Source organism: Panthera tigris, chromosome B2 (assembly GCF_018350195.1).
Source record: "Panthera tigris isolate Pti1 chromosome B2, P.tigris_Pti1_mat1.1, whole genome shotgun sequence".
Taxonomy (NCBI): Eukaryota; Metazoa; Chordata; class Mammalia; order Carnivora; family Felidae; genus Panthera; species Panthera tigris.
Window position 1 is genome coordinate 122,435,849 of NC_056664.1, and position 27,914 is coordinate 122,463,762.

Genomic DNA, 27,914 nt, shown 5'->3' on the forward strand with positions numbered 1-27,914 from the left:
AATTACCCCCAGAATGACCTCCTACCTCCCAGAATTCTTGTTATGCAAGATAACGTTTCCTTATTACTCAAGCCACTATTAGTTGGGAGCTTTATAGCTAAAAGCATCCTTGATGGATGAGACTATTATATCATCGAAATCTAGAATCTGCCTAGGTGGCTCAGTTGGTTGAGTGTCTGACTCTTGATTTCAGTTTGGGTCATGATTTCAGCGTCCTGGGATAAAGCCCTGAATTGGGCTCCATGATGAGCGTGGAGCCTGCTTGGGATTCTCGCTCCCTCTCCTTGTGCCCCTCCCCCCGCTCATGCTCTCTCTCGAAAAAAAATTCTATAGAATCATAAATTTCCCTTGTCTTCTCCGAGTGGCCATGGCCGGAGCTGGAGGAAGGTCAGCACTTCATATTCCACTGGGACCCTGATGCCTGATATCTTCTTCTGAGAAACCACCTGATAGGCCAGGAATGCTTAGACTTCAAAAAAGGAAAGGATTCTAGGGGGCACCTGGGTGGCTCAGTTGGTTGGGTGTCCAACTTTGGCTCAGGTCACGAGCTCACAGTTTGTGAGCTTGAGCCCCACGTTGGGCTCTGGGTGGACAGCTCAGAGCCTGGAGCCTGCTTTGGATTCTGTGTCGCCCTCTCTCTCTCCTCTCCCCCACTCCCATTCTGTCCCTCTCTCTGTCTCTCTCTCAAACATAAATAAACATTGAGAAAAATTTTAATTAAAAAAACAAAAAAGGAAAGGATTCTAAATGACAACTGTTTAAAATATCTCAGAAATAACTTTCCTCCTCAGTCTAAGCTTTTCTTTCCTGTGCACATCCAGACTTTCTTCAAGTACTAACTTGACTTTAAGCAGCAACCATCCATTGAACAAAGAGAGAACTGTTAAAAGATTAGGATCTCAATTTATTTGGCTCTTGACGGAGAGTAACCCTCTAAGAGTCCCTGAACTCTTAGGAATTGGTATAATGGTCTTAACGTTTTGACAGTTGAAGTACAAAGTGTTTACCAGCTCATGTAACTGTTCACTCTGCATGTTAGAAAGAAAATACTGAGGGGAGTAAGAAAACATGATAAATGAAAAGCAACACTCTCTATTCTACCCTTAGAAAAAAATTTAAAACATTCTGTGACAAAAAGAATCCGTTTCTTGTTTAACATCAGACCTATACCCCTGTTGTTTATCTGTTATTTAATTATAGTTATTACAGTTGCTTGAAACTCATATAATACTGAGTTATTGTATTGCGTATCCTCATTCCAGTGGCGTCACTTCTATTTTATTTGTTTTTAATTTTTTTAATTTATTTTTTAAATTTACATGCAAGTTAGTTAGCATACAGTGCAACAATGATTTCAGGAGTAGATTCCTTAATGCCCCTGACCCATGATTCTATTTTAAATAATAGGGAAATAACAGTGGTAATGAACACGCTATGGATAGAGCTAGGGTTTGCAAAGAAATCAACATACATTCAAACAGAAACTTATTTTAAAAAGCTTAAATTTTTGAACACGGAGAATTTTTAGCGCAGTGGGGACAATGCAAATGTCATTCTTCTTGATCAAAGGATGGTAAAAGTAGAAACTGGATAACTCACAGCCTAAATCCATAACTCTTCCTAACGCACTCTTTTACATCCTCATATGTTTACTTCTTAGCATAATGCAAAAATCTCTACAAATGTCACAAAACATAAGAGAGTCAATACAAGGCTAACTGTACTCAACAAAGAACTTCCAGACAACTAGCTGGAAATAGTACTCATTTTCCAAAAATCTCTGGCTTACTTTCTGTTCTTTTTCTGTCTTCTGGCTGTCTACTCATTCTCCTGGCCCTGCTAATTGCTAATTCCTTTAGCCCCATTCTGTTTCCAAGTGTCCTTGGATAACCTTGCTCTTTCCATTCGAGCCTTTGAAAATCTCCTCTCCCAGATAATAATGTTCATGTTTCCTAACCTCTCTTTAGATTTTGTAGTTTCAACTGCAGGATTAAGTCTGCTTGTGAGAACACATAGGCATATACTTTAAAATAATGTGAATGACACACTGTGTACTTTAAAACAACGTTAACAACATATATACATGGTTATTATTATTAGTTATTATTAGTTATTCTCAATTCTGTCTCTAAACAACTCCACCTGGAGTTACGTCATCATGCCAGCTATCAATTGGGGTTCCAAGGACCCCCCCCCCCCCCCCACTCCTTGTGTTTGATTAATTTGTTACAGTGGCTCACAGATCTCAGGAAAACATTTTACTTATTAGATTACTGGTTTATTATAAAAGGATATGACTCAGGAAATAGCCAGGTGGAAGAGTTGCATGGGGCAAAGTATGGAGAAAGGGCTAAGAGCTTCCATGACCCCTCCAGGGGCACCATTCTGCCCAAATCTCCACATGTTCACCCACCTGGAAGCTCTTTGAACCCCGCCCTTTTTGGGTTTTTTACGGGGGCTTCATGACATAGGGATGACTGATTAAATCCACTGGCCATTGGAAATGGATTCAACCTCTCCCCTTTCCCCTCCCCAGAGGTCAGGGGGTGGGACTGGAAGTTCTAACCCTCTAATCCTATAGTTGGTGCTCTTGGCATCCAGGTCTCATCCTTAGGTGGATCCAAAAGTCACCTTATTAACATAACAAAAAACAAAACAAAAAAACAGAGATGGCTTTCAGCACTTAGGAAATTCTAAGGGTTTTAGCAAATCTGTGCCAGAAAGAGATGAAGACCAAATATTTATTTCTTACTATAAATCTCAATATCACGGTGCCCTAATATGATGCCAACAACCTCCCAAATGATTGCTGCTATTTCATCTAAAGAGCTAAGCCAGGTTAAGTTCTAAGGGATAGGTTAGGGATTAGTTCATATGTGCTTTGCCATAAATTTTATTGTTGTGAAAACAACACTTATTACATGTCAGGCTCTGTGCAATATACCCTACCTATACTATTTCATTTAATTTTAACAATAACCTTTTGAGATGGATATTACTACTATCCCATTCTAAAGATAAAGATACTGCAACATGCAGAAGCCATGTTGCCAAGGGCAGAGATAGGACTTAAACCCAGGACTGTTGACTCAAAGACATTTAAAAACATTGAAATTGACATTTCTAAAAATTGCAAGCCCATTTCTCTAACTGTACGTCCTAATTCCCCCTTTTGTGCTGTATCACATTCATCACTGAATACACTTCTATATTTATTTATTTACTGCCTGAGTAGAAAGGCAGAAATTTCGCTTATTTTGTACACATCTGTTTCCCTACTGCCTAACACAGTGCCTGGTAGTGCCTGTCACAGAGTAAGTGCTCTGTAAATATGTGTTGAGTGCATGGATGATTGGTAAGGAAAATTATAAGGGTATTTTGGAAAACAATTACCAAAAACCTCACAAAACTACTTTGCCACACGTCTTCTCTCATTTCTGTGGTTTATCACATGAACTGGAATCAAGTCTTGAAATTTTTCTATTTTTAAAAAATAGTAGGATTTGTACACATATTAAAACTAATAAAATACAGAAGTGGAAAGGGTTATCCAAATGACTGTGAGGAGTGGACATGAGAGCATTTCAGACCCTTCTGAAAGCCAAGGCAACACAGTCCTGCTCATATTGTGTCGGCACATGGAGCCAGTGACTAATGTGAAATTGAGCAGCTGCTTAGATAACCCAACAGTGTCATGGAATGCTAACTATAATCATAGTCGGGTAGGACTAGAGTGGCATTATTATGATAGGCTCCCTAGAATTATGATACACATCTTTTGGGGCACCTGGGTGGCTTAGTTGAGTACCCAACTCTTGATTTCAGCTCAGGTTATGAGCTAATGGTTCATGGGTTTGAGCTGTGCGTTGGGCTCCATGCTGACAGTGCAGAGACTGCTTGGGATTCTCTCTCTCCCTCTGCCTCTCTGTCCCTCTCCTGCTCATGCTCACTTGCTCTCTCTCTGTCAAAATAAATAAATATAACTTAGGGGCGCCTGGATGGCTCAGTCAGCTAAGTGTCTGCCTTCAGCTCAGGTCATGATCCTGCGGTTCATGGGTTGGAGCCTCGCGTCGGGCTCTGTGCTGACCGCTCAGAGACTGGAGCCTGCTTCAGATTCTGTGTCACCCTTGCTTTCTGCCATTCCCCTGCTTGTGCTGTCTCTCTCACACAAAAATAAACTTAAAAAAAAATAAATATAATTTCAAAAAAAGATAGGCATCTTGTAAGTCATATATATTAAGATCAGTTCTCTGAAATATAATTTAATTTATAGCATGAGTTTACAAAACAAAATAATCTTCTAATTTCAGGCTTACTTCAGATGGTTATGCCATCTAAAATAAAAATGCAAATAGGTTCAGTTATTTTATTAAGTGAGTGAAATTCATAATCCATGTTTAACAAATTTTATATTATAGGATATAAGTATTTATGCCAAGATAAATACATGGTAAGCTATTTCTTCTTAACTAATACAGGTATTTGCTGGAATATATAAATGCTAGGAGTAAAGTCCTTTAATGCTTGTGTGTTAATAATTACACAATTTACCTTGTCATCAGGAAGCACATGCCAAATAGATATTGTCTTCTCCTCAACTTCATTGTTGATAGACAAATATGAAGGCTGATAGATTTTAGTTGGTTCTAATATTAACACCTTGAAAACATAAGGCAAAGAAACAAATATTAGTGACTTCAGATTTAAATCATTTAGAGCTGTTATAACAACACTGCACTGATGTGGGAGGTTATCAGATGAGGCTCTGGGTCCACTGCTGCAGTAAAACCATTTTAATTCTTAATTGGTGCCTTCCTTATGAGTCCTTTGAGCATTTTATGGTATTATTGTAAGTTCCCATGATGCATCACTTTTTTTTGCTAAAGAAATTGGAAATAAATTTTTAAAGTCCATATATTGGTTTCACTATTCCCAGGGAATCTACTCTAATGATGTATTTTTAAAAATTTTTTGTTATTTATTTATTACTGAGATAGAGGGAGAGTGTGTGTGCAAGCAGGGGGAGGGGCAGAGAGAGAGGGAGACAGAGAATCCCAAGCAGGCTCCGTGCTGTCAGCGCAGAGCCTGACATGGGGCTCAAACTCATGAGTTGTGAGATCACAACCTGAGCCAAAACCAAGAGTCAGACACTTAAGTGACTGAGCCACCCAGGTGCCCCTCTAATGATATATTTTTAAAGTCTTTTATTTTATCTTGCAACACATGCATAATCTATTTCTATAAATATAAATATGTCCCAAAAAAGGGCAGAAATGTGGTAAATAATTCTGTACATAGAAAAGATTCTACATACAGAGTGCCACATACTATTTTAGGTTTTCTCCTGCCACACCTTACCATCAAGATGTGGTAGCATGTTTTTCATACCCATGTAAATAGAGTGAGAAATGATTCTGGTTATTATTGAGTTTTATATATAAGGCAAAGGAAAGGACATAGCTGTATGAAATAATAAAAATGTTTTTGCACTGCTTTAAGATAAAACTTGGATCTTCACTAATGATATATTTAGCCTTGTGAGAGAGAGAAATAAAACCGACTCCTGTTTTGGAGATGTATGAGGGATATGTAATAAGTGAGTTGAGAATCTCTCTCAAAGGATGTAGCATATTATTACTAATATCTGGTATTAGGTACAGATAACATCAAAATGCCACACATGCACAAATTTTAAAGGTACTTCAACTATTATCTGTTTGTACAGACGCTTAAAAGCACCTACTTAGCTCAAATTTCCCATGCAGTCTTAAGTAGGAATATTTAAAAAAAATTTTTTTCTTAACGTTTATTTATTTTTGAGACAGAGAGAGACAGAGCATGAATGGGGGAGGGTCAGAGAGAAGGAGACACAGAATCCGAAACAGTCTCCAGGCTCTGAGCTGTCAGCACAGAGCCCGACGCGGGGCTCGAACTCACAGACCACGAGATCATGACCTGAGCCGAAGTCGGCCGCTTAACCGACTGAGCCACCCAGGCGCCCCAAGTAGGAATATTTTAAAAGGAAAGGAAAGCCAATACTAAACTATCAGAGAAACTAGAATAGTTCTTTCTACCCCACTGCTTAAAACTCAAGGAAAGTGGCTTTTAGAAAGAATCTTCTATCAAATAAGTTGACCAAATAAAAGTGGAGGAAAAACCCAAAAACCCTTCAGAAGATTCTATCAGCAAGGGATTATGGACTCACACTACACTGTGATCTAGCGTGCAATCTGAGCAAGAAGGCACATGGATTAGCAACCTGACTCTTGGCCATGCACTGCAAACTTAGTACTGATTTTATGCTATCTTTGTTTTTCTAAAATTTTTTTAAACATTTTATTCATTTTTTGAGAGACAGAGAGAGACAGAGCATGAGCAGGGGAGGGGCAGAGAGAGAGGGAGACACAGGATCTGCAGCAGGTTCCAGGCTCTGAGCTGTTAGCACAGAGAGCAACGTGGGGCTCAAACCCACAAACCTCAAGATCATGACCCGAGTCGAAGTCAGACACTTAACTGACTGAGCCACCCAGGCACCCCTGATTTTATGCTATATTTATCACAACAGTAAATTTATTTAAATTCGAACACAGAGAACTACAGAAAGCAGATTAGGAAGACAAAATTTTCTTTACTCTTAAGTATAAAAAAACTGCAAGGGCTTAATTCTTGGTCAGGCTCTAGTTATGAAAATAAGATAGAACAGATTACAAATAAAGCACAGTAAGAGTCCACCAGGGAACATACTCTGATTTAGGAACATACCAGGTAAATCAAGGTCCAAATTCCAATCAACAGAGAGTGAAGTGGTACTGATTAATAATGGAAATAAATTTTCAATCTAAACTTGGCAGAATTAGTGCTTTCAAATATGAGTATCCCAGTGTTTGTGAAATGAAAATGAATAATCGGGAATAAAAGGTGGGTCTTCCAAAATAGCTTCCAAGTCACTATACCGACAAATGAGAATATACCTTTTTCTCTAATTATGTGGGCACAGAATTTAACATTAGAAAAACACAACACCAGTTTATCTCCTCTCTTCTCAAATTATGTCTTTATTGTGTCTCAAATATTTCTAACAGATAAAATCCGACCTATGTTTTCCCATGTCGAGATAGGGAAAAACATTGGTTGTAATTATCATCATCTAACATTTGTTGAGACCTTTGAAGTGTTCTACCCTTGAAATGACAAAATGGGAGGAATTTATGGCACATATTACAGAGGTAACAGAAAGACTGAGAAGGGAGAAGGAAAAAGGCAATTTGACAAACCTGGCTAGACACAACTCACTTGAAATATAAACATGCTTCCTTTTAGTTTCTAATCTTTTATACTGGTTAACATTAAAATTAACTGCTAAACAAAATTTTTAAAAAAGTAAAATTAACTGCTAACTTCTTGCATCTGAAGTGGGAATGACGGCAGTATAAGGCCTATAAGCTATACAGAGTAGATTTTTAAAAAAAATTTTTAACGTTTATTTATTTTTGAGAGAGAGACACACATACAGAGCACAAGGAGGGGAGGGGCATAGAGAGAGGGAGACATAGAATCTGAAGCAGGCTCCAGGCTCTGAGCTGTCAGCACAGAGCCTGACGTGGGACTCAAACCCACGAGCAGTGAGATCATGACCTGAGCCAAAGTCAGATGCTCAACCGAATGAGTCACCCAGGCACCCTATATACAGAGTAGATATTAAATAGAGGTACATGTCTCAGCTCCTATAAGAGTCCGTAAAAGCAGCATTCTCCTCTCCTCTCACCCAGCCTGGGGTGATGGGTTGATGGTTTCCTAACTGTTCAATGTAGGAAGGAAAGAAAATCTACATAGAAGAGAGGTGAGAAAAAAGAATCAACTGAACTGAATCCAAATAATAACAACTGATGGGACCGTTCAAATCATTTTGCTAAGAAACTTTTGTCTGTTTTCTTTTACCCAGGGTCACTAGTATTTCTTCGAGGAATGAGAACAGATATGGTGGTGAAATAAATGGAAACAATCAAATAAAATACTTCTAATATAAATCATCTTGATTTTAGTCAGATCCACACTAAAAGAAGGATAATGCTATCACCCCAATCAAGACCTACAGTGGCCTTCATGAGTATGAACTAAAGACTCTAAAGACATAATGAGTTAGTGACTGATATGACACCACAAGTACTAGAAACATGATTTTTTCTATGTGGTGATACAGGGGGAGCAAACTCCAATGGTTGCAGGGAGTGGGCCCAGTGGGAAAGGCAGAGGGTGAAGCAGGAAGGATGGGACTGTAACCAGCATCTAACATGGCACCAGCTAGCTGACTTAGTAGGTTGTTGCTTGTGGAGAAGGCCAGTCACAGATTGTCAGTTCCTTTCACTTTTCAATACCTAAAAATCTAGATTTTTGTATGAACTGTCCTTATTTTCACTTGGCTTTCTTATAAACTTTATTTTTCAGTTGACTGCCTTTTCATTTATTTTGTCTTTCTTTTTATCATCTTTAACATAGTAATTATAGTTATTTGAAGTCTTATGTGGTCACTTTAATATGCGAATCACTTCTGGGCCTGCCTCTGCTGGCTGTTTTAGCTCTTTGTTATCCATCACTTTTTTCTGCTTCTTAGAATGTCTAGTAATCTTTGATTGTGTCTGAATGACACAATGCAGAGGCTCTGGATCATATCCTCCCAGAAGTTTCCCCACCCCTGCTCCCTAGCTAGCGGTCAAATTATCAGTGCTTCATCTTGATCCTATCAAGACTTAGTTTTCTTACAGCTTTGTTAGGGTGGATCTGTTTTAGTTTCACCTTTTCTCCTAGGGCAAGGGCTTTCTATGTCGCCACTAAATGCTTGGGGTGTTCAGCAAGGTCTCATCACCCAAAGGCCAACATCTTATCCCCGCATTGGTTAAGCTCTGGGATATTTGCTCAGCTCTCACCCTTCAAAAGAATGCTCTCTACCACTTCTGGTCCTGGTCCTCTATATAGCAAGGGAATTTCCTTTGATAAGGTTTACTTAACCTACACAGGTTTCATCTAAAATCCAATTTTAGTCAAATACTGGGACCAGTAATTGTGGTTCCTTACACTGTGCTTACCCCCTGTTCACACTATCTAGAGGTTGTCCTAGGACTCAAGGGAAATACCCACACAGAATCCTGGGATTCATTCTTCAAGGCTCCCCCTTCTCCAACACCCTCTCCATCTGTCTGAGAGCCCCAAACACTCCTTCCTGCCTGCTCTGCCCAGGGAGAATGCGATTCCCTGCTAGGGCTCCACCTCCTTGGGCTGCAGCCAGAAAAACACCTTACAGAAAAAAAGCAGGTGAAGGTGGGACTCAACTCCAGTACCTCCCTGCTCAAGGATCACAACCCTGCGATGACTGCTATTTAATGTCTACAAACAGTATTTTACGTATTTTGTCCAGATTTTTATAGTTATTTATAGCAGTACCAATACCAATACCATTTACTCCATCATAGCTGGCACTAAAGAACCAACTCTCTTTATTTTTAAATGTTGGCAACAAATTATTATTATTATTATTATTATTATTATAATCACTGAGTGGTCTTTTACTTAATGCTTATTTATTTTTGAGAGAGAGACAGAGTGCAAATGGGGGAGGAGCAGAGAGAGAGGGAGACACAGAATCTGAAGCAGGCTCCAGACTCTGAGCTGTCAGCACAGAGCCCGATGCAGGGTTTGAACCCACGAACCATGAGACCATAACCTGAGCCAAAGTCGGATGCTTAACTGACTCAGCCACCCAGGTGCCCTACCACCGAATAGTCTTTTAAACACAAACTTAATCATATGCACAACCTGACACATAATAAGAGAAACACTAATTAAAACCATCCTAATACACCATTTTTTCATCTGTAAGTTTAAAAAAGTACAAATATGATAAACACACCTTTTAGGAGAGACTTTCGGAAAATAGTCTCGAATGTTGCCAGTGAGAATGTCAATTGATACAATTCCTATGGAGGGCAACGGGGCAATATCAATCAATTTCACTTCTGGGAATTTATCCTACAGACAGATGTGCACATGTGCAAAATGGCACAGGTACAATGTCTCATTTTAATTTGCATTTTTGACTAGCCAGTGAGGTTATTATCTTTTCATGTGATTTTCCCATTTTCTTTTTCTTTTGCTTACCAATTAGTAGGAGTTGTTTTTTTTTTCCTTTGTGCAATTAGGCAAATTGATCATTTTGCCACATTAATATTAAATATTTTCTCCCTGTCTAGCATTTGCCATGTTTATGGTGTTCTTCACTGAACAAAAGTTAGAATTTTTAATGAAATCAAATTGGTCAACATTTGCCTTTAGGGCTTAAAGGTCCCTTTCTTGCTTAATTAAGAAAGCCTCTCTCACCAAAGTATATACCTATATTCTCCTAACGTCTCTCTTACTATTTTCGAGTTTTATTTTTTTATATTCATATCATGACAGACAAATTCACATTAAACTAATTTAAATTAGCTCAGAATAGCTAATATGAGTGGTTTCTTTTCATAGCTGATTTTCTATTCAACCAAGTCAACAGTCAATTAGATACTTCAGTTCTGTGCTGTCTTCTTTCCCCACGTTTGCTATCATCAGAGCATCAGCTGAAGGCATGCTGCCAGCTCACTCTGAGATAAGTATTTTCCTAGGTTACACATTATCTAGGCTAGAAAACAAAGTGTTTTAGTTTGAAAGGCTTTTCAAATGAAGATCCTGCCGAGCTCAAGGCTTCATCGGGAAGGAAGAGTAAAGAAAGCGTGTTAATGCCAGCAGTGGATTTAATGAAATGAAACAGATGATCCTACAAGCAAGAACTGGAGAACAAGAATTAGAGAAAAAGAATTGAGCGTGGTTACCACCTGAATAGGGAGGACTGGACTAGAGAGCTCAAACAGAGTTTTACGGCATCACTTTGACGTGGGAGGAGATTAGTGCACACAGTGACTTGGTAATTCTTGAATCAGATGCTAAGCTTATACTGCTCTGGATGGCATTCTGAGAGCCATCAGGATGGGAAAGGCACCAGCTGAGAAGATGAGCAATATATTTTTAAAAGTGTGTGTGTGTCTACTATACGTGTATCTATATCTATATCTGGCCAAAATAAGTTGCAAACTGGAACCTATGAGTCATCATTTCTCACGATCTAAGGCATTGTAAAAGGTGGCTAGGGACACTAAATCTAACTCTGACCCATGTGGGTAATGAGTGGTCGAGATGGAATAACGACCCAGGTGAGCTTGACACTTTTCACCACAATAATGGTAACGATACTGATGACAATGTTAACAAAACTGTAGTATGAATTCACAGCACCCTTGTGTCTGGTCGGAAGCGATATGTTGACTAACTGCGCTAAGCAAGAGACAATCTTTTCTTGGAAAGCACACTTTACAACTTATCACAAGAAATCACCCAATTTCATGGCAAAAACATAAAGACGTATCTCACTTCTCTGATTGTGAGAAGTTATTTTAAAAAAGTAACACTAGTACTATTAAAATCACAGTGCAAGATGTTCTTTAAATAAAAGAAACAAAATAGAAATGCACTTAAAGTTAAGTTAAATGAAGAGTACTCACCGGAAACCTAACTACAGTAACATCTGTCTTTGTGGCCTCCACCAGGAAATCCATCCAGAAGTCCACCAGCTCCTGTTTGGCCACAGGCTGCTCTGTAGTCAGTTTCACAAAATGCTTATATATCAAAATTGTCTCTACAATAGACTTGAGGTACCTAAAAATGAAAAGATATAAAACACACAATGGGCAAATTTAGAACCACCTGTTCCCATGTATCCTGGTTTTAATCTGTGGATGTAATTGAAATATAGCGTTAATATTTAGGTATTCCGATTCACCACACATTACTCATTATTTGTTATATGCCATGTACTTTCACGTACGTTGTCTCCTCTGTACCTCACAAAAATTCAATAAAGTAGGCTGTTATAACATCATTTTAAAGATGAGGAAACTGAGGTGCAGAGGGCTTAAATAGCTTGGACTGACTGGTACATCTGCTGAAAACATGACTTTTACAAAAATGCCTGTCTTCTATTCAAGGGAGTGGTTAATGCACATGTCTTAAAATATGCCTTCCATGAGAAAGCTTTTCTAAATAGACCCTTCATAAGGGATCATTATTTTGCTTTGAAGCAACTCAGCTGATATATTATACAAATACCCTCCAACCTAACAAGACAGATGGCGCCTCAAAGGAAAAAGTTAGGAAAAAATGAGGAGCGAGATAATTACATGAGTTAGTGGGTTTGCAAGTACTTCATAAGCTATAAACATGGACATCAACATTAAGTGAATGGACACTTAAGGCATTGTTTTGTGGTTATTACTGTTGCATAAAATAATGTCTGCTTTCTTGTCAACAGAAGCTGGGATACCTCACACCAAAGCTCTTTGGACCTGTGCTTCAGCCCCTTCTGGACCATCAGAATGATCACTGTAAAGAAATGACAGATTTGGCGGCATGTAACACAGGCATTTATTGGTTCATTTATTTCATGTCATTTGCTGAACACCTGCTGTTGACATCGCACTAATAGTACAACCCTGTTCCTAAGTAGCTGCACACAGTGCCGAGGAGACAGGAATGTAAAAGGGATAGCCAAGCAACCTAAACATCAGTAGGGCTACCAATACACAGAGATACAATTAACCAAAGTCAGGCTCTGAGCTGTCGGCACAGAGCCCGACGCAAGGCTCAAACCCATGAACCGCGAGATCGTGACCTGAGCCAAAGTCAGACACTTAACCGACCGAGCCACCCAGGCACCCCTAATTTAAAAATGACAAACACGAAAGAAGATTTCATGAGATGAACTAATCACATGTGTTTATGCAATAACACCCACGTGCTTCTATCCGGATGCAGAAAAGGGTTTTAGGTGGGGGTCTGGTTTGTGGGCAGATTTAGGAAGGTCCCCAGGTAGAGAAGATCCCCGGAAGAGGCCTTCTCAGCGTGTGCTGAGACACAAATGCATGAAGCCACAGTCTGGCACATTTCATGTGACTGGAGAGCAGTGTAACCGGGGGGTGTGACAAGATCGGAGGCTGGAATGACTAAAGGTAAACCTTGTTCACCAGCCAAGGAGGTGGACTTTATCCCTTAGGCTGTGAAGAGCCATTCAACCATATTGATTTAAGGATTTCAGTGGAGGGGAAGGGTCAGACATGAATTTTTGGGAAGATCACTGTAAGTGTGATACTGGGGAGGGTTTGCTAATGAGAAGACCTGAACGTGAGGAATTCTTTTAGGAAGCCATGGGGACCTACGGTGGTAAGCATCTCCTCAAGTGGTTCCTTTGATGAAAACAAGTCAGTGGTCCAGTCTCTGAGCCGCCCTGAGCCTTTCTTGATATCATGGTCAACCTTTTAAAGTCTTTACGGCTAGTGATCATCACACATGATATATAATAAAATCAGCATTGTTTTCCAAAACAGTCCTAAATGCACATGGAATTTTGCTTTCATCTCTTCAATTACCACATACATAATGATGAGACTTGGGGGCACTCCAGGAACAATTTGAAATGAGAAAAATACACACATATAGGAAACATTCAAATGCATTAACAAGCCTTAGCATAAAGAAGTGAAAATCAACAATGAGAATCCCAAAACAGATTAGGTCATAAAGAGAACACAGGGTATACGTTTGGGGCAGAAACGGGGGAGGTTGGGATAAAAATCTGTCAATCTACCGATTCGATTTGCAGGTGCAAAATGTGAGGCCTCTGCATGATTCCTCTGGGTAACCCTAGCCAACTTGGGCTAGCGGGTTGGTCAATGTCATGAAAAGGCTAAGCTGAAGGCAAGCAGACCTCACCTATGCCCAAAACCACCAGAACTTATATTCAACACATTTTATTTATGAACATGAGGTTTTCCTCTAAATTCTACATTTCGTTCTATAAGCAAATAAATTCAATCTAATCGTCAGTTCAACAAATATAACAATTTGGAAATAAGTGATAAGAGTTGTTTATTAAAAGTAATTGCTTAAACACATAACACTTCACTATTACCATGCTGGCGTCTTCAGTTTAAAAAGCTTTTCAGATGCTTGGATGACTCTCATGTGGTCATTGGCCAGGACACTGGCACCCAGAAAAAATCCAACTTCCCAGTAGCTCTGGAGTTTTTCTAAGTTTCCCTTTTTACCAAGAAGGCTACTTAGCTTCACCCCTGGAAGATCAACAGGAAGTACAATGTTACAAACACACAGCACCCAGGCAGAGCCTTTTTAATAAAAAAAAAAAAAAAGCCAGACATTTTATTAAAATACAATAAGTTTTTATTTCCTCCTTTCAGATTCAAATAGCTTTAAGTGTCAATTATAAAAGGGGTTTAAATTCATTTAAAAAAAATCACTTCAATTTGAAAGTCCAAAGATAACTGCCACTGTCACTGGGATGTGCATCATTCCAGAATTTTAATATATGCCTGCACTGTATATGCATAAATTAAAAGGTGGTAACACCTTGTTGTGTAACCACCTTGCTTCCCTTATAACAACAAGGATTCTTTAGTTACTTGAAAGGGAAATATGATGCAATTCTATCACTCATAGAATTGAGTATAATTGGGTCAATTCAATAATGATAAATAGTAACAAAAATAATTAATAAAATAATAATTGAGTATAATTAGGCAATAATTAATAATTTTATATGCAAAAACAATTATATACTTAGAAAGTTTAAGAAATAAGGAAAGTGGCAGATAACACTGTCTTGATTACTGTTGCTTTGTAACAAGATTTGAAAAATTAGGTAATGTAAATCCTCCAGCTTTGTTCTTTTTCAACATTGTTTTGGTTCTTCTGGGTTTTTGGCATTTCATTATACATTTTTGTCTCTACTCTGCCTTCTATTATTTTTGCATTTGCATTCCTTTGTTTAAAAAGAATATATCCTTGTAAAATTGTTAATTGCCACTAGTATTCACAACATTAAAGTATCAGGGAAATTATCTGAGATTTGGGACTAAGGTAAAAAACTGGGACATTTCATTTCAATATCCCACAGTGGCATTGGGTACCTCAAGGACTGTCCAGGGAAAGTGTGGCAAGTTCACTGTTTTAAAGATTATTTTGTTTTGTTAAAGTATCGTTTTCCAAAAAAATTCATACCTCTCAGGAAATATAAAATAGAACACTTGTAAAACATTCATTGTTTACTATTTATTAAAGATCTCAGACTTAGATAAGTTTACTTGTTAACCTCCATGTTTTGTTCAGTAGAGATGCAAATATTTTTTGTCTAGTAGTAAAACAGATAATCCCTAAGATTTATGACCTATTTGGCCTAATTTTGTTTTTTCAGTCAAACTCAGAAATCTTACCCTAACATTTCTTGTTAATTGATCTATGAATACCCTAGCTTCTTAAATGCACTTTGAACTGGACATATCCTCTTTTCCATATCAACGGAGCTAAATAAAATGTTTTACAAGTGTTCTATTTTATATTTCCTGAGAGGTATGAATTTTTTTGGAAAACGATACTTTAACCAAACAAAATAATCTTTAAAAAACGCTATGCCACTTTTTATGATATAATTACACTTAAACCCTGAGCATTTCAAGAAAAAGTCCATTTGTGGGGAGCCTGGATGGCTCAGTTGGCTGGGCACCCAACTCTTGATGTCAGCTCAGGTCATGATCCCAGGGTCGTGGGATCAAGCCCCGTGTCAGACACCAAGCTGAGTGTGGAACCTCCTTGGGATTCTCCCTCTCTCTCTCTTTCTCACACTCTCTCTCTCCCACTCACAATCTCTCTGTCTCTACAAAGAAAATAAAGAAAAAGAAAAAAAGAAAAAAGAAGAAAAAGTCCATTTGGGAATCCTTCACATTTTGTGATACTAAGAAAGAGAATAGCTTTGCCTCCTTAAAATTTCATAAGATGAAAAAATTACACACAGGTATGCAACAACATGCACGATGTCCTATCTAGGTATAATAAAAAAATTCAATGAATGCAAAGGAAAGAAGAAAGCGCATGGAGAAAATGAGATACTGAAAATAGGTGTCTCTACTAACCTCATTTGAAATGAGCTCTTTTTATTGTGTCATGCTTGCAGAACATTGAACCGAGGATTGATCTAGCAGCAAATCATGTCAAACATTTAAACAGGGACTATGACAATGTGTAATAGGAAAATCACAGTACTGGTGTTAAAAGAAAATTTCTGATTTATGCTTACATGCCAGAAGTTCGTATTATGAGAGTGACATTTAACTTTGACCTTGGCATGAATCTGACATGTTTGTGTTGTCTAACTCATTTTTATAGCCACTGCGATTCTTATTACCTGGACATTAGGTCTTAAAATCTGAGTGAGACTACTTTACGGGAACTGCTGCTTACTCCATGTTCATCACATGAAGAAGCACTGTTGGGCCATCTCACTGTTAGGGATTCTGGCTGGCTTGCTGACAGCCGGATCCCCGGGGGCATAAACAGAATGGATTCTACAGGCACATTTGTCCTTTGTGGCTAACAAGCAACGTGTGAGTGAGCATCGGTATCACGTAAATATGGTGAAATGAAGTTTTTACAAAAATAAACATTTTCTGGGGCGCCTGGGTGGTTCAGGCCGTTAAGTGTCCAACTCTTAGTTTCGACTGAGGTCATAATCTCAGAGTTCATGGGTTCAGGACCCGCATCGGGCTCTGTGCTGGCAGTGCAGAGCCTGCTTGGGATTCCCCTCTCTACCTCTACTCCCTCATGTGTGCACTCTCTCTCTCTAAAATAAAGAAAAAGAAACATTTTCACTTAATGGTTTTAGTTCTGATGATCATTATTGCAATATCACTATCGATGTCGGCCTTATCATTCCCTCCACTTCATTAACTAGAATTCTTTTGAAGACTACCCTCTCCCAGGGATTAATACATTTAGTATGCAGCATACTTTATAAAGAGCTGTACCTCATCTACTAGATGAGCTGTGGTATCTCTTAAAAAAGGAAGGAAGGGATGTAATTTCTTCCCTATAATTTCTAATTTTCTGAGAAACTGGTCATCCCTATACATGACAAATGAGTTGTGTTGTGGTGGGTGATGGATTTTGTTTTTGTTTTGACTTCCTTTTTTAAATTATCTTTATAGAATCATGGATTTTTATATTCAGTAATACAGATTTCATTTTGATTGCTCCCCGAAAATGAGATTTGAAGAGTGGTTTGTCTCAATTCCAAGCACCCTGTTCTTTTATTACATCATCATTACATCACCAAACCTCTAATTCTGACTCTCTCCCATAAAATGTCTCATAGTTGATTGAAAAATTCCATAAAAATGGGGAAATCGTCTGTTACTTAGCTAAAATCTGAATATTAACTTTAAGTCTTGTGAAGGTGGAAATAGGAAGAACATGTAAGATGTGGTTCTGTGGCTTTTTTTTTCTTTTTTCCTTAGAGAGAGAGAGAGAGAGAATCAGCAGGGGGAGAGGCAGAGAGAGAGGGTGAGAGAGAATCCCAAGTAGGCTCCAGGCCCAGTGCAGAGCCCAACACAGGGCTCAATCTCAGGACTGTGACATCATGACCTGAACTGAAATCAAGAGTCAGACGTTTAACTGACTGAGCCACCCAGGCACCTTGTGGTTCTGTGTTTTATTTTATTTTTTTTTTAATTATTTTTTTTAATGTGTATTCATTTTTGAGAGACAGAGAGAGGCAGAGCATGAACGGGGGAGGGTCAGAGAGAGAGGGAGACACAGCATCTGAAACAGGCTCCAGGCTCTGAGCTGTCAGCACAGAGCCCGACGCGGGGCTCGAACTCACGGACTGTGAGATCATGACCTGAGCTGAAGTCTGATGCTTAACCGACTGAGCCACCCAGGTGCCCCTGTGGTTCTGTGTTTTAAATCCTAGTTCTAAGTAGTCTAAATATCAATGATTATTCAAAAACTGGGAAAGTGAAACACAGATCATGAAGTAGTTAGTCTTGACCTCAAATACACACATGACCAGAATTGAGAGTCTTTGGGCAATAGATTAGGACAGTTAAGAGTAGTTTTACCTTAGAGACCTTAAATTTAAGATGATATGTTTAGACGCCTCCAATTTAGTGATTATCTTACGGTATCTTAAATTTTAATTGCTTACCTTTTATAAAAAAATCAAAATTTCAAAATGTACCTGAAGAAGAGATTTCATTAAAAAAAAAGTCTGATTACTAAGGGGAAGTCACTAATTCAGGTTAATCTGTACAACTGCAGGGGGTCAAGAGAAGAAATATAGGAAGATATAAATTACTAAGAAATTTGATTAGAGTATTTAAAAATGCTTTTTAGGGGCGCCTGGGTGGCTCAGTCGGTTAAGCGGCCGACTTCGGCTCAGGTCATGATCTCGCGGTCCATGAGTTCGAGCCCCGCGTCGGGCTTTGTGCTGACAGCTCAGAGCCTGGACCCTGTTTCAGATTCTGGGTCTCCCTCTCTCTGACCCTCCCCTGTTCATGCTCTGTCTCTCTGTATCTCAAAAATAAATAAACGTTTAAAAAAATGCTTTTTAAAAGTATATCTTTAAAATATGCAAAATGTGTTATCAGTCTTCTTTTTCACATATAATTATTATTATATTAGACTAGTTAACTCTTGCTTTTCTTTGAAAACCCTTCTAATCCTATTGTGCCATAAAAAAATCAACTTTAGGTCAGCCTATGATTATGAGCATAATTTATGATTGAGTACAATCCAGTGAGTTTTAATTGCCTTTTAGTTATAAAGGACACACAATTTGGAGAGTGTATCACAGTATTTTAGAAACCTAAAATTTCATTCTTGAAGTGGCTAAAAATTCATTGTCAAGTCACATTTTAAGTCTGTGTGTGTTCTGCACTTTCCAAAATTTAAAATTCAACTTCATATGCTTTCAAATGCCTGTTCAACATATACTGTGAATGAGTTCTTGGGAAAAAAAATTAAAGTATGTTTTCTGTAGAAAGTTATATTGATTATAGTTCCTCAAAGCTCCATTCTTTTTTTCTCTCAGCTTTATTGTAATATACAGTTGACATATGATATCGTATAAGTTTAAGATGTAAAATGTGTTCCTTTGATACACTTAAATACTGTAAAATGGCTACTATCATAGTGTTAGCTAACACTTCATTCATATCACATAATTATTTCTTTTGTGTGATGAGATCTATTCTCTTAGCAGAGTGCTGATCATTTTAATCTATGTTTAACTTAAAAATGAGAATTTAGAAGAGGTACATTTTCAAACCACTATGTTATTGTTCTATCAACACATGCAAATTAGTGTCAATTCCTGTAATGATCTGGAGGCTTCGATGAAACTTCTCCTTAAGTTTAAGAATACAGCAGTACAAATTATTTTTAGATCACTAGTATGTAAAGAATTTTAGCTAGTGTAGAGTTAGAAAATCAACCTTAGATACAAATTTGTTTATAATAATAATTTCTGAAAAGTACAAGTTGCAATGCATTTTCTCTGATTTCATTTACCAACTGAAAAATCATTTCAAATAAAGCTTTGTGCGTTGAATACCAGTGCAATTCAGTAGCAAAAGCATTTTATCATTCTTTTAGTCTGGGCTCTTTCAAAAATTACTTAATACTCAAACTTTATTTGCCATCAAGGATTTCCCAGAACATTACACATGGCTATTTTATAAGCCCTTCCCTCGAATGTAAAAAAGTGCAGGACTCATTTTTCTTGAAGGAAAACTGAAGAAAAAACCTTCTCCAGTTAAAAATCTTAAAGTGAAAGAATCTTCTGCAATTCATGGATTCACTAAGAATTTTTTCCGTCTGTGAAAAATATGGCGTATTTCTAGGTCTGTAGTAATGACTCCTACAAGAGTTGGAAAGATTCCCTGAAAGAGAATGGTTAGACACTAGGAGAGAGCAAAATCTCATCACCATTCTAATATGGTATTCCAGTATGTAAAACCTTAAAAAATGCTACGAAAGCCAGAACCAAGAAAATCACACAGAACTTATTCACTAAGATGCCGTAATTCTTCAAATTCCAAAGAAGATGAGATGATGTCCACAGATAAGAGAGACAGAAGCACATCCTGTCAACGGCTATAATCCAGAGATGGTCTCTGAGGAGACTGGTCATTGCCAAGACTGCCATCTGCTTGGCCTGCTGGTCTGGGGGCTTAGGGAGGCTCCACCTCCAACACCACTGAAATCACAGCGCTTGAAGGTGTAGAGGGGAATCAGAAATAGAAACTGTCAGAAATCTTTTCTTCCTCTTCTCCTTCTTCTTCCTTCTCTATATCTAAAATAGGAAATGTTTCTAATGCTCCAAACACTACCTTATTTAGGAGTTGAAGCTGACTGCAGAGCCCATATTTTCAATTTTAGTTTGTGCTGGAACAATAAATATTAACCAGGGGGTTTTTAGAAACAGGTAAAATAAACTAAAAACCAAATTACATCCCAATTATCAGGATTCGGCACAATAGTAGGAAACACTAAGCAAGGAGATATAGTAATTTTTTTTCAGAAAGACAGATAAGATAAAAGCAAAGGGTCTATCTATCAATGATTCTTTTTCTTTGTACCAAGTTGGGTCCAGTTTCTTGATTTCCATGTAAAATTATCAAGCTGCAATTACCAACTTTCCGGAGCTCAAAGGAAGATTCAAACTGGTGCCCAGCTGCCAGGAGAAGGACCGCATAATTAATTCCTGACTGTAGTGATGGCTCAGATTCAAATGCCTTTTTGAACCTATTAAAAAAAAAAACAACAAATGTACAAGTTTACTTTCTCAATCAAGAATCTCTGGGTGTGCAATAGCTTCTGTTTGCATAACTTCAATGCCTGAGCAAGCAAAAATATTCCACTGGCCTTCACCCCAGAATCTAGTGTGCTGTTAGGATTTCATGCATGAGTATCTGCCTTTCCTAACCCTTAGCTCCACTGCATTCCCCTACTTAGCTCACCCTTATCATAGTAGCCTCTGTCTTTTAAAAGATCCTCTTTTCAACAATCTACCAGAAATGTGAGTGTGTGTGTGTGTGTGTGTGTGTGTGTGTATGTGTGTACACATGTGTAAGCAGTGGTAATTAAAAAATAAGAACCCCGTACCTATTTTTTTAAAGTAGTTTTTAAAAAGCGTTCAAAATACACAAAGCAATGAGGGGATCATCTAGGGAACACACTGAAACAATCAGTTTCACATGAGTGATACAGAAACAAAATAAAGAACGTCAATTGCACTAAGAAATTAAGAAAAACAGAGATTGTGCCTGTGCATACTAATTTTGGCTCAAGAGAATAAGAACCCTTTTCTGAATATGCATGACACTAAATATCACCCTTGGAAAAACATTTCAACATCTGAAAAGACTTCAGTGTTTGCACATCCACTGTATTTTCAAGGTAATGCTTCTTACATTTGGTCCAAGGGTTTCCTCACATACATCATTTAACAGGCAACAATATTCAACATTATTACACTTGGGCGCATGAAGAAAAAGAAAATGAAAACAAACACCCTAGTGACCATTAGAAACTGCTTTAGACAAATCTGAAAAATGAAATCTTTACTTTTAATCAAATTGAGGAAATTTGAGGACTACATACTGAATAAACGACCATTGGGTGATATTAAAAAAAAAAGCTATGTAGAAAAAATACATTACAATTCTAAGATAAAGGCATTCCCATTTAAATCATTAACTATCTTTTAACAAAAAGACAGGAATAGCAAAAGTGGTGGTGGGCACAATAGGGTGCATTATAGCATATTCTTGGCTTTTATACATGCTTAAAATTTCCCATAACTTAAAATCATAAGTTAAACTTCAAAAGGAAAGAGAAAGTACATTTTTCTGGATATTGAGGATCATGTGCCCTTTTAAAGGGTCTTACTTTTTAAGTAGAACAAGTATCTCTGAACAAAAATCAAGTAAGTATTAATCTTAACTAGCTGGCTCAAGGAGTGATAGAAGTGGAATATCCAACTGTATCACTGTTGGTGATCAAAAAACACCATCCATCAAAAGAAATTCAAAATGGATGAAAGACCGAAATGTGAGATAGGAAACCGTCAAACTCCTACAGGAGAAAACAGGCAGCAACCCCTCTGACCTCACCCACAGCAACTTCTTACTTGACATATCTCTGGAGACAAGGGAAACAAAAGCAAAAATGAACTACTGCCCCTCATCAAGATAAAAAGCTTCTGCACAGCAAAGTAAACAATCAACAAAACTAAAAGTCAACTGAAGGAATGGGAGAAGATATTTGAATATGATATATCAGATAAAGGGTTAGTACCTAAAATCTAAAAAGAAGTTATCAAACTCAGTACCCAAAAAACAAATAAGCCATTGAAGAAATGGGCAGAAAACATGAATAGACACATTTTCAAAGAAGACATCCAAATGGCTAACAGACACATGAAAAGATACTCAACATCACTGTATTATCGGAGAAATACAATTCTCACTGTATTGTATTATCAGAGAAATACAATTCAAAATCACAATGAGATACCACCTCAACACTTCTCAGAATAGCTAAAATTAACAACTCAGGAAACAACAGATGTTGGCAAGGATGCGGAGTAGGGGGACCCTTTTGTCTGCTGGTGGGAATGCAAACTGGTGCAGACACTCTAGAAAATGACATGGAGCTTCCTCAAAAAATTAAAAATAGAACTACCCTACAACCCAGCAATTGCACTACAAGGTATTTGTCCAAAAGATACAAAAATGCTGATTCAAAGGGGCATATTCACTCCAATGTTTATAGCTGTGCTATCAACAATAGCCAAATTATGGAAATAGCCCAAATGTCCATCACCTGATGAAAAGTGTGTGTGTGTGTGTGTGTGTGTGTGTGTGTGTGTATACACCACACAATGGGTGTGATACACACACACACACACAACTCAGTATTACTTGACAATGAAAAAAAAATTAAATCTTGCCATTTGCAAAAATGTGGATGGAACTGGAGTGCATTATGTTAAGTGAAATAAGTCAGAGAAAGACAAATATGATTTCACTCACTGTGGAATTTAAGAAACAAAACAGATGAACATAAGGGAAGGGAAGGAAAAATAAGATAAAAACAGAGAGGGAGACAAACCATAAGAGACTCTTAAATACAGAGAAGAAACTAAGGGTTGCTGGAGGGGAGATGGGTACAGGGATGGGCTAAATGGGTGATGGGTTATTAAGAAGGGCACTTGTTGGGATGAGCACTGAGGAGCACTGGGTGTCATATGTAAGAGATGAATCCCTGCGGTCTACTCCTGAAACCAACACTACACTGTATGTTAACTAACTTGAGTTTAACAACTAACTAACTAACTAACTAATTCATCAACATATAATCTGTCTTGGCAGAAGACACAATTATGTAGTATAAACATAGCTTTTTAAAAAATAAAACAAATTTTATTGATAAGTGGTTAAAAAAAAATAAACATTTGTATCTCTCCAGAAGTATAGGTGTTTCCCAATCCTAAAATGAAAAAGCATGCACCCAGAGTGCTGATGTTTAAAGCTAGTCATATAAAGAAAAGACATGATTTTTAAGTCTTAGACTCATGTAAGTCTCAAAGGTTTCTGTGTTTTTTTGGAGGTAATAGAAGGTCCCAATAAAAAGAGTATAGGAGAAGAAACAAGTATACTTTCTTTTCTCCTGATTCATATCAAGACATGCAATATTTTCAACAGACAAATCCTTTCACTTCCCCTGAAACCAAAGAGCATGGAATTTCTCTTAAAGATATTAAAGGAAAAATGTAAAAGGCAAGACATGTCCAAATTAATCAGTAAAAATTGACTAAAGGTTTCCTGTGTGCCAAAACCAGCCAAAATGAAAAGTCTGGCTTACATCTGTTTTTCTGTTGCCATGAACAATATATATTTTTATGTTTTTAACCAAAATATACATGCCAATAAAATTAATAATGTATATTTTTCTAGGATTCATAGCATTCCATAACAATGAGTTCAGTATTTAGGAGAGTCAACATTTTCTGAATTCTCCTGGAGATTAAGATAACATGTACATGTTATTACAAAAGACATAAAATCTTGTCATATGTTATTAATATACCACCCACAGGAATTAAGAATTCTCACACACTGTGAAAGTAAATTACTACAGTATTTCTTGGCAGAAATTTCCCAATATATATCACAATCGTAAAATTAAAAAAAATGCATATCTGTTCACACAATTGCACATCTATAAATTTATACTAAGGAAAAGCATCAAATATGTAATCAGAAATTCAGATACAAGGATATTTGTTATAAAATAAAAAAGTACTCTAAATTTCCAACAATATTATAAGGTATAATATGGAATATATTCCAAATGTTTGAAAGCTATATAGCCATTTCAATCATAGAAGAATATTCAATGTCTAGGGAAAAACTTTAGCTTCAAAGCAGATGCAGTAGCCCATTTAGAAGCTATCACTTCTGCTACAGCAACTGTGGGGGGAAAAGGATACATATCAAAAAATATTTTTCACAGATACCAGAGATCTATGGAAGCAATGACAATTAAAACCAGCACTGAAATAAAACTCCAGAGAGAGAAATGCCCTCCCAAGGGAGCTGAACTGCCTTGTCTTCTACAAGGGTGTTTGCTCCTTTGGACCATAAGACGGGACTTGGGCTTGGCATAGGCATAGAAACTCTATCTGTCTGAAGCTCTACCAGGGAAAAGAGAAAAGAGTGGATTTCCTGATGGTTGCATGGGTTGGCATAAACAAATGAAACTTGGAGGAGCCCCAAACATGCAGCCAGTTTTCTCCACAGGACATCTGTTGAATGCTGGGTTGGACGGAGGGCTGGGAGATGAGGTAGGGCTTGGAGGGCAGAACGAAATCCCCTGAAGTCTGGCAGTACTTTGACATGAAGCGCCACCAGCAAGAGGAGCCTGCCACAGATACCAACAGTCTCAGGGCACCTGGGTGGCTCAGTCGGTTAAGCTCAGGTCACGATCTCCGTTTTGTGGGTTTGAACCCTGCCTCTTCGGGCGCTGCCCTGGCATTGTGGAGACTGCCTGGGCTTCTCTCCCTCTCTCCCTCTCCCTCTCTGCCCCTCCCCAACTCGCATTGTTTGTCTCTCTCAAAATAAATAAACTTTAAAAAAAATACATGATAGTCTCCTCCTTAAAAAAAAAAAAAAAAAAAAAAAAAAATTACCTGGGGCGCCTGGGTGGCGCAGTCGGTTAAGCGTCCGACTTCAGCCAGGTCACGATCTCGCGGTCCGTGAGTTCGAGCCCCGCGTCAGGCTCTGGGCTGATGGCTCAGAGCCTGGAGCCTGTTTCTGATTCTGTGTCTCCCTCTCTCTCTGCCCCTCCCCCGTTCATGCTCTGTCTCTCTCTGTCCCAAAAATAAATTAAAAACGTTGAAAAAAAAAAATTTATAAAAAAAAATTACCAAATTTAAGAGCTGTATGATGTGGAAGAATAAAGAGTGAAACTCAAAACTTCACAGGGCAGATATGAAATCTTCCACAGTACTTAGGGATACAGAGCTAGAGACCTGCTTGTGTCTCAATCAAAAGCTGGGGGGCGGGGCACAGCCAAGAAGCAGAGACACTATCAAGAGAGACTGGGTCAACTAAAACTGAAACCGAGACGAACTCATTACATTTTTTGAAGTAATCAGTTTCTTATCCTATCTGGCTAACAGAGGAAAGCAAGAACTTTCTGTGAGAGAAAATAAAATCATCTTCAATCTTAGTAATTCTGAAATACAAAACGTATAAGGTACAATAACTATGAGACAAGCAAAAAGCTAGGAAAATGTGACCAATAAACAAGAGAGCAAAAACAGACAAGAGGAGCTGACTCAGAGATAATTCAGATAATTCAGATAATTCAAACAAGGAGTTTGAAATAATTATTACAAATATAAGAAAATCAATAAAAAGATGGACAAATGGATGAAGAAGAAAAACAATTTCAACAGAGTTGGAATCTTAAAAAAAAAAAAAAAGAAGAATCTAGAACGAAGATATACAATACCTGAAAATAGGAATTCTTTGTACAGGTTTAATAGCAGACTAGACAGAGCAAAAGACAGATTTGGTGAAATGAAGAACAGGTCAACATAAAGTATCGAAATGGAAGCAGAGAGAGAAAAAAGATGGGGAAAACACAACAAAGCATGAGACATATGGAACATAGTTAAATGGTCTAACATATGTATCACTGTAATTCCAGAAAGAAGAGAGAATACAAAACACAAGAAATATTTGAATACATAATGGCCAAAAATATTCCAAAACTGTTGAAAACATTAACCCACAGATTCAGGAAATTCAGCAAACTTCAAACAGGATAAAATAAAATAATCACAGTCTAAGTGCTGAAACCAAAGACACAGAAAAATCTTAAAATCAGCCAGAGAGGAAAAGACACATTACCTTAAAGGAACAATAAAATTGATCGCTGACTTTGCAATACAAACTACGGAAGCCAAAAATAATGCAATGACATTCTTAGATTGACACAAGAAAAAAAAGAAAAGATGCAAGAAAGATGTTTCCAAACAAGCAAAACCTGGAAGGATTAATTGCCAGCAGGTCCACACTACAAACAATACTAAAAGTACTTGTTTAGACTATAGAAAAGTAATTCCAGATGAAACACTGAACTGTAGGAACAAAGATAACAGAAAGGGTAAATAGGCGACTGTATATAAAATATGTTAACACTTTAAAAACTGTTGAATATTTAGGGGCGCCTGGGTGGCGCAGTCGGTTAAGCGTCCGACTTCAGCCAGGTCGCGATCTCGCGGTCCGTGAGTTCGAGCCCCGCGTCAGGCTCTGGGCTGATGGCTCGGAGCCTGGAGCCTGTTTCCGATTCTGTGTCTCCCTCTCTCTCTGCCCCTCCCCCGTTCATGCTCTGTCTCTCTCTGTCCCAAAAATAAATAAAAAACGTTGAAAAAAAAAAAAATTAAAAACTGTTGAATATTTAAACTCCCCTAAGTTTCTTTCCTTGCTCAGGATGTGGTAAAGTATAAATTTAAGGTAGACTAGAAAAGTCAAGGATGTAGATGGCAATCCCTAGGAAACTACTAAAATAATATTATAAAAAGTATTAGTAAAGAGCTAATAGAGGATAAAATATAATACCAAATTAATAGAAAGTAAGGAGGGTATGGAAGACTAAAAGAACAAACAAAAATGAAAGAGAAAATAAATACCAAGATGGTAACATAGCTGCAAATACCAGTTATCACAGTAAATAAAAATGACCTGAATACTACAAATAAGAGATCTGTCAAGTTAGATTGCATAACAATAAGAAAGCAAGAAAGGAGGGAGGGAGGGAGGGAGGAAGGGAGGAAGAGAGGAAGGAAGGATAGAAGGGAAGAAGGAAGGGAGGAGGGAGAGAGGAAGGAAGGAAGGAAGGAAGGAAGGAAGGAAGGAAGGAAGAGAAAGAAAGAAAGAAAGAAAGAAAGAAAGAAAGAAAGAAAGAAAGAAAGAAAGAAAGAAAGAAGATAGATGGATGGATGGATGGGGTGCCTGAGTGGCTCGGTGGGTTGAGTGTCCAACTTCAGCTCAGGTCATGATCTCATGGTTCGTGGGTTTGAGCCCCGTGTCAGGCTCTGTGCTGCCAGCTCAGAGACTGGAGCCTGCTTTGGATTCTGTGTCTCCCTCTCTCTCTGCCCCTCCCCCACTTGCACTGTCTCTGTTTCTCTAAAATAAACATTAAAAAAAAATTTAAAAAGAAAGAAAGAAAGAAAGAAAGAAAGGAAGAATTATATTACATACATTTAAGAGACACACTTTAAATATAAGGACACAGTTAAGCTGAAAGTCAAATGATGCATAAAGATATATCACTCATATATTAACCCAATGAAATCTGTTGTGATTATTTATTAGTATCAGATAAAACTGAATTTAAAGCAAAATTTATTACAT

At 37.8% G+C, this 27,914-nt stretch overlaps 1 protein-coding gene across 4 annotated transcripts in view; it reads right to left on the reverse strand.

Moving 5' to 3' along the window:
• Positions 1-27,914, reverse strand: part of MAP3K5 (mitogen-activated protein kinase kinase kinase 5) — a 205,864-nt gene that overhangs the window by 74,850 nt on the left and 103,100 nt on the right. For all 4 annotated transcript variants that reach the window (XM_042987198.1, XM_042987196.1, XM_042987199.1 and 1 more), the window contains exons 8-11: positions 20,618-20,730; positions 14,048-14,207; positions 11,586-11,739; positions 4,552-4,659 (exon numbers count right to left, since the gene is read on the reverse strand). In XM_042987198.1, the coding sequence (XP_042843132.1) occupies positions 4,552-4,659; positions 11,586-11,739; positions 14,048-14,207; positions 20,618-20,730 (535 nt within the window). The remainder of the gene's footprint in view (positions 1-4,551; positions 4,660-11,585; positions 11,740-14,047; positions 14,208-20,617; positions 20,731-27,914) is intronic.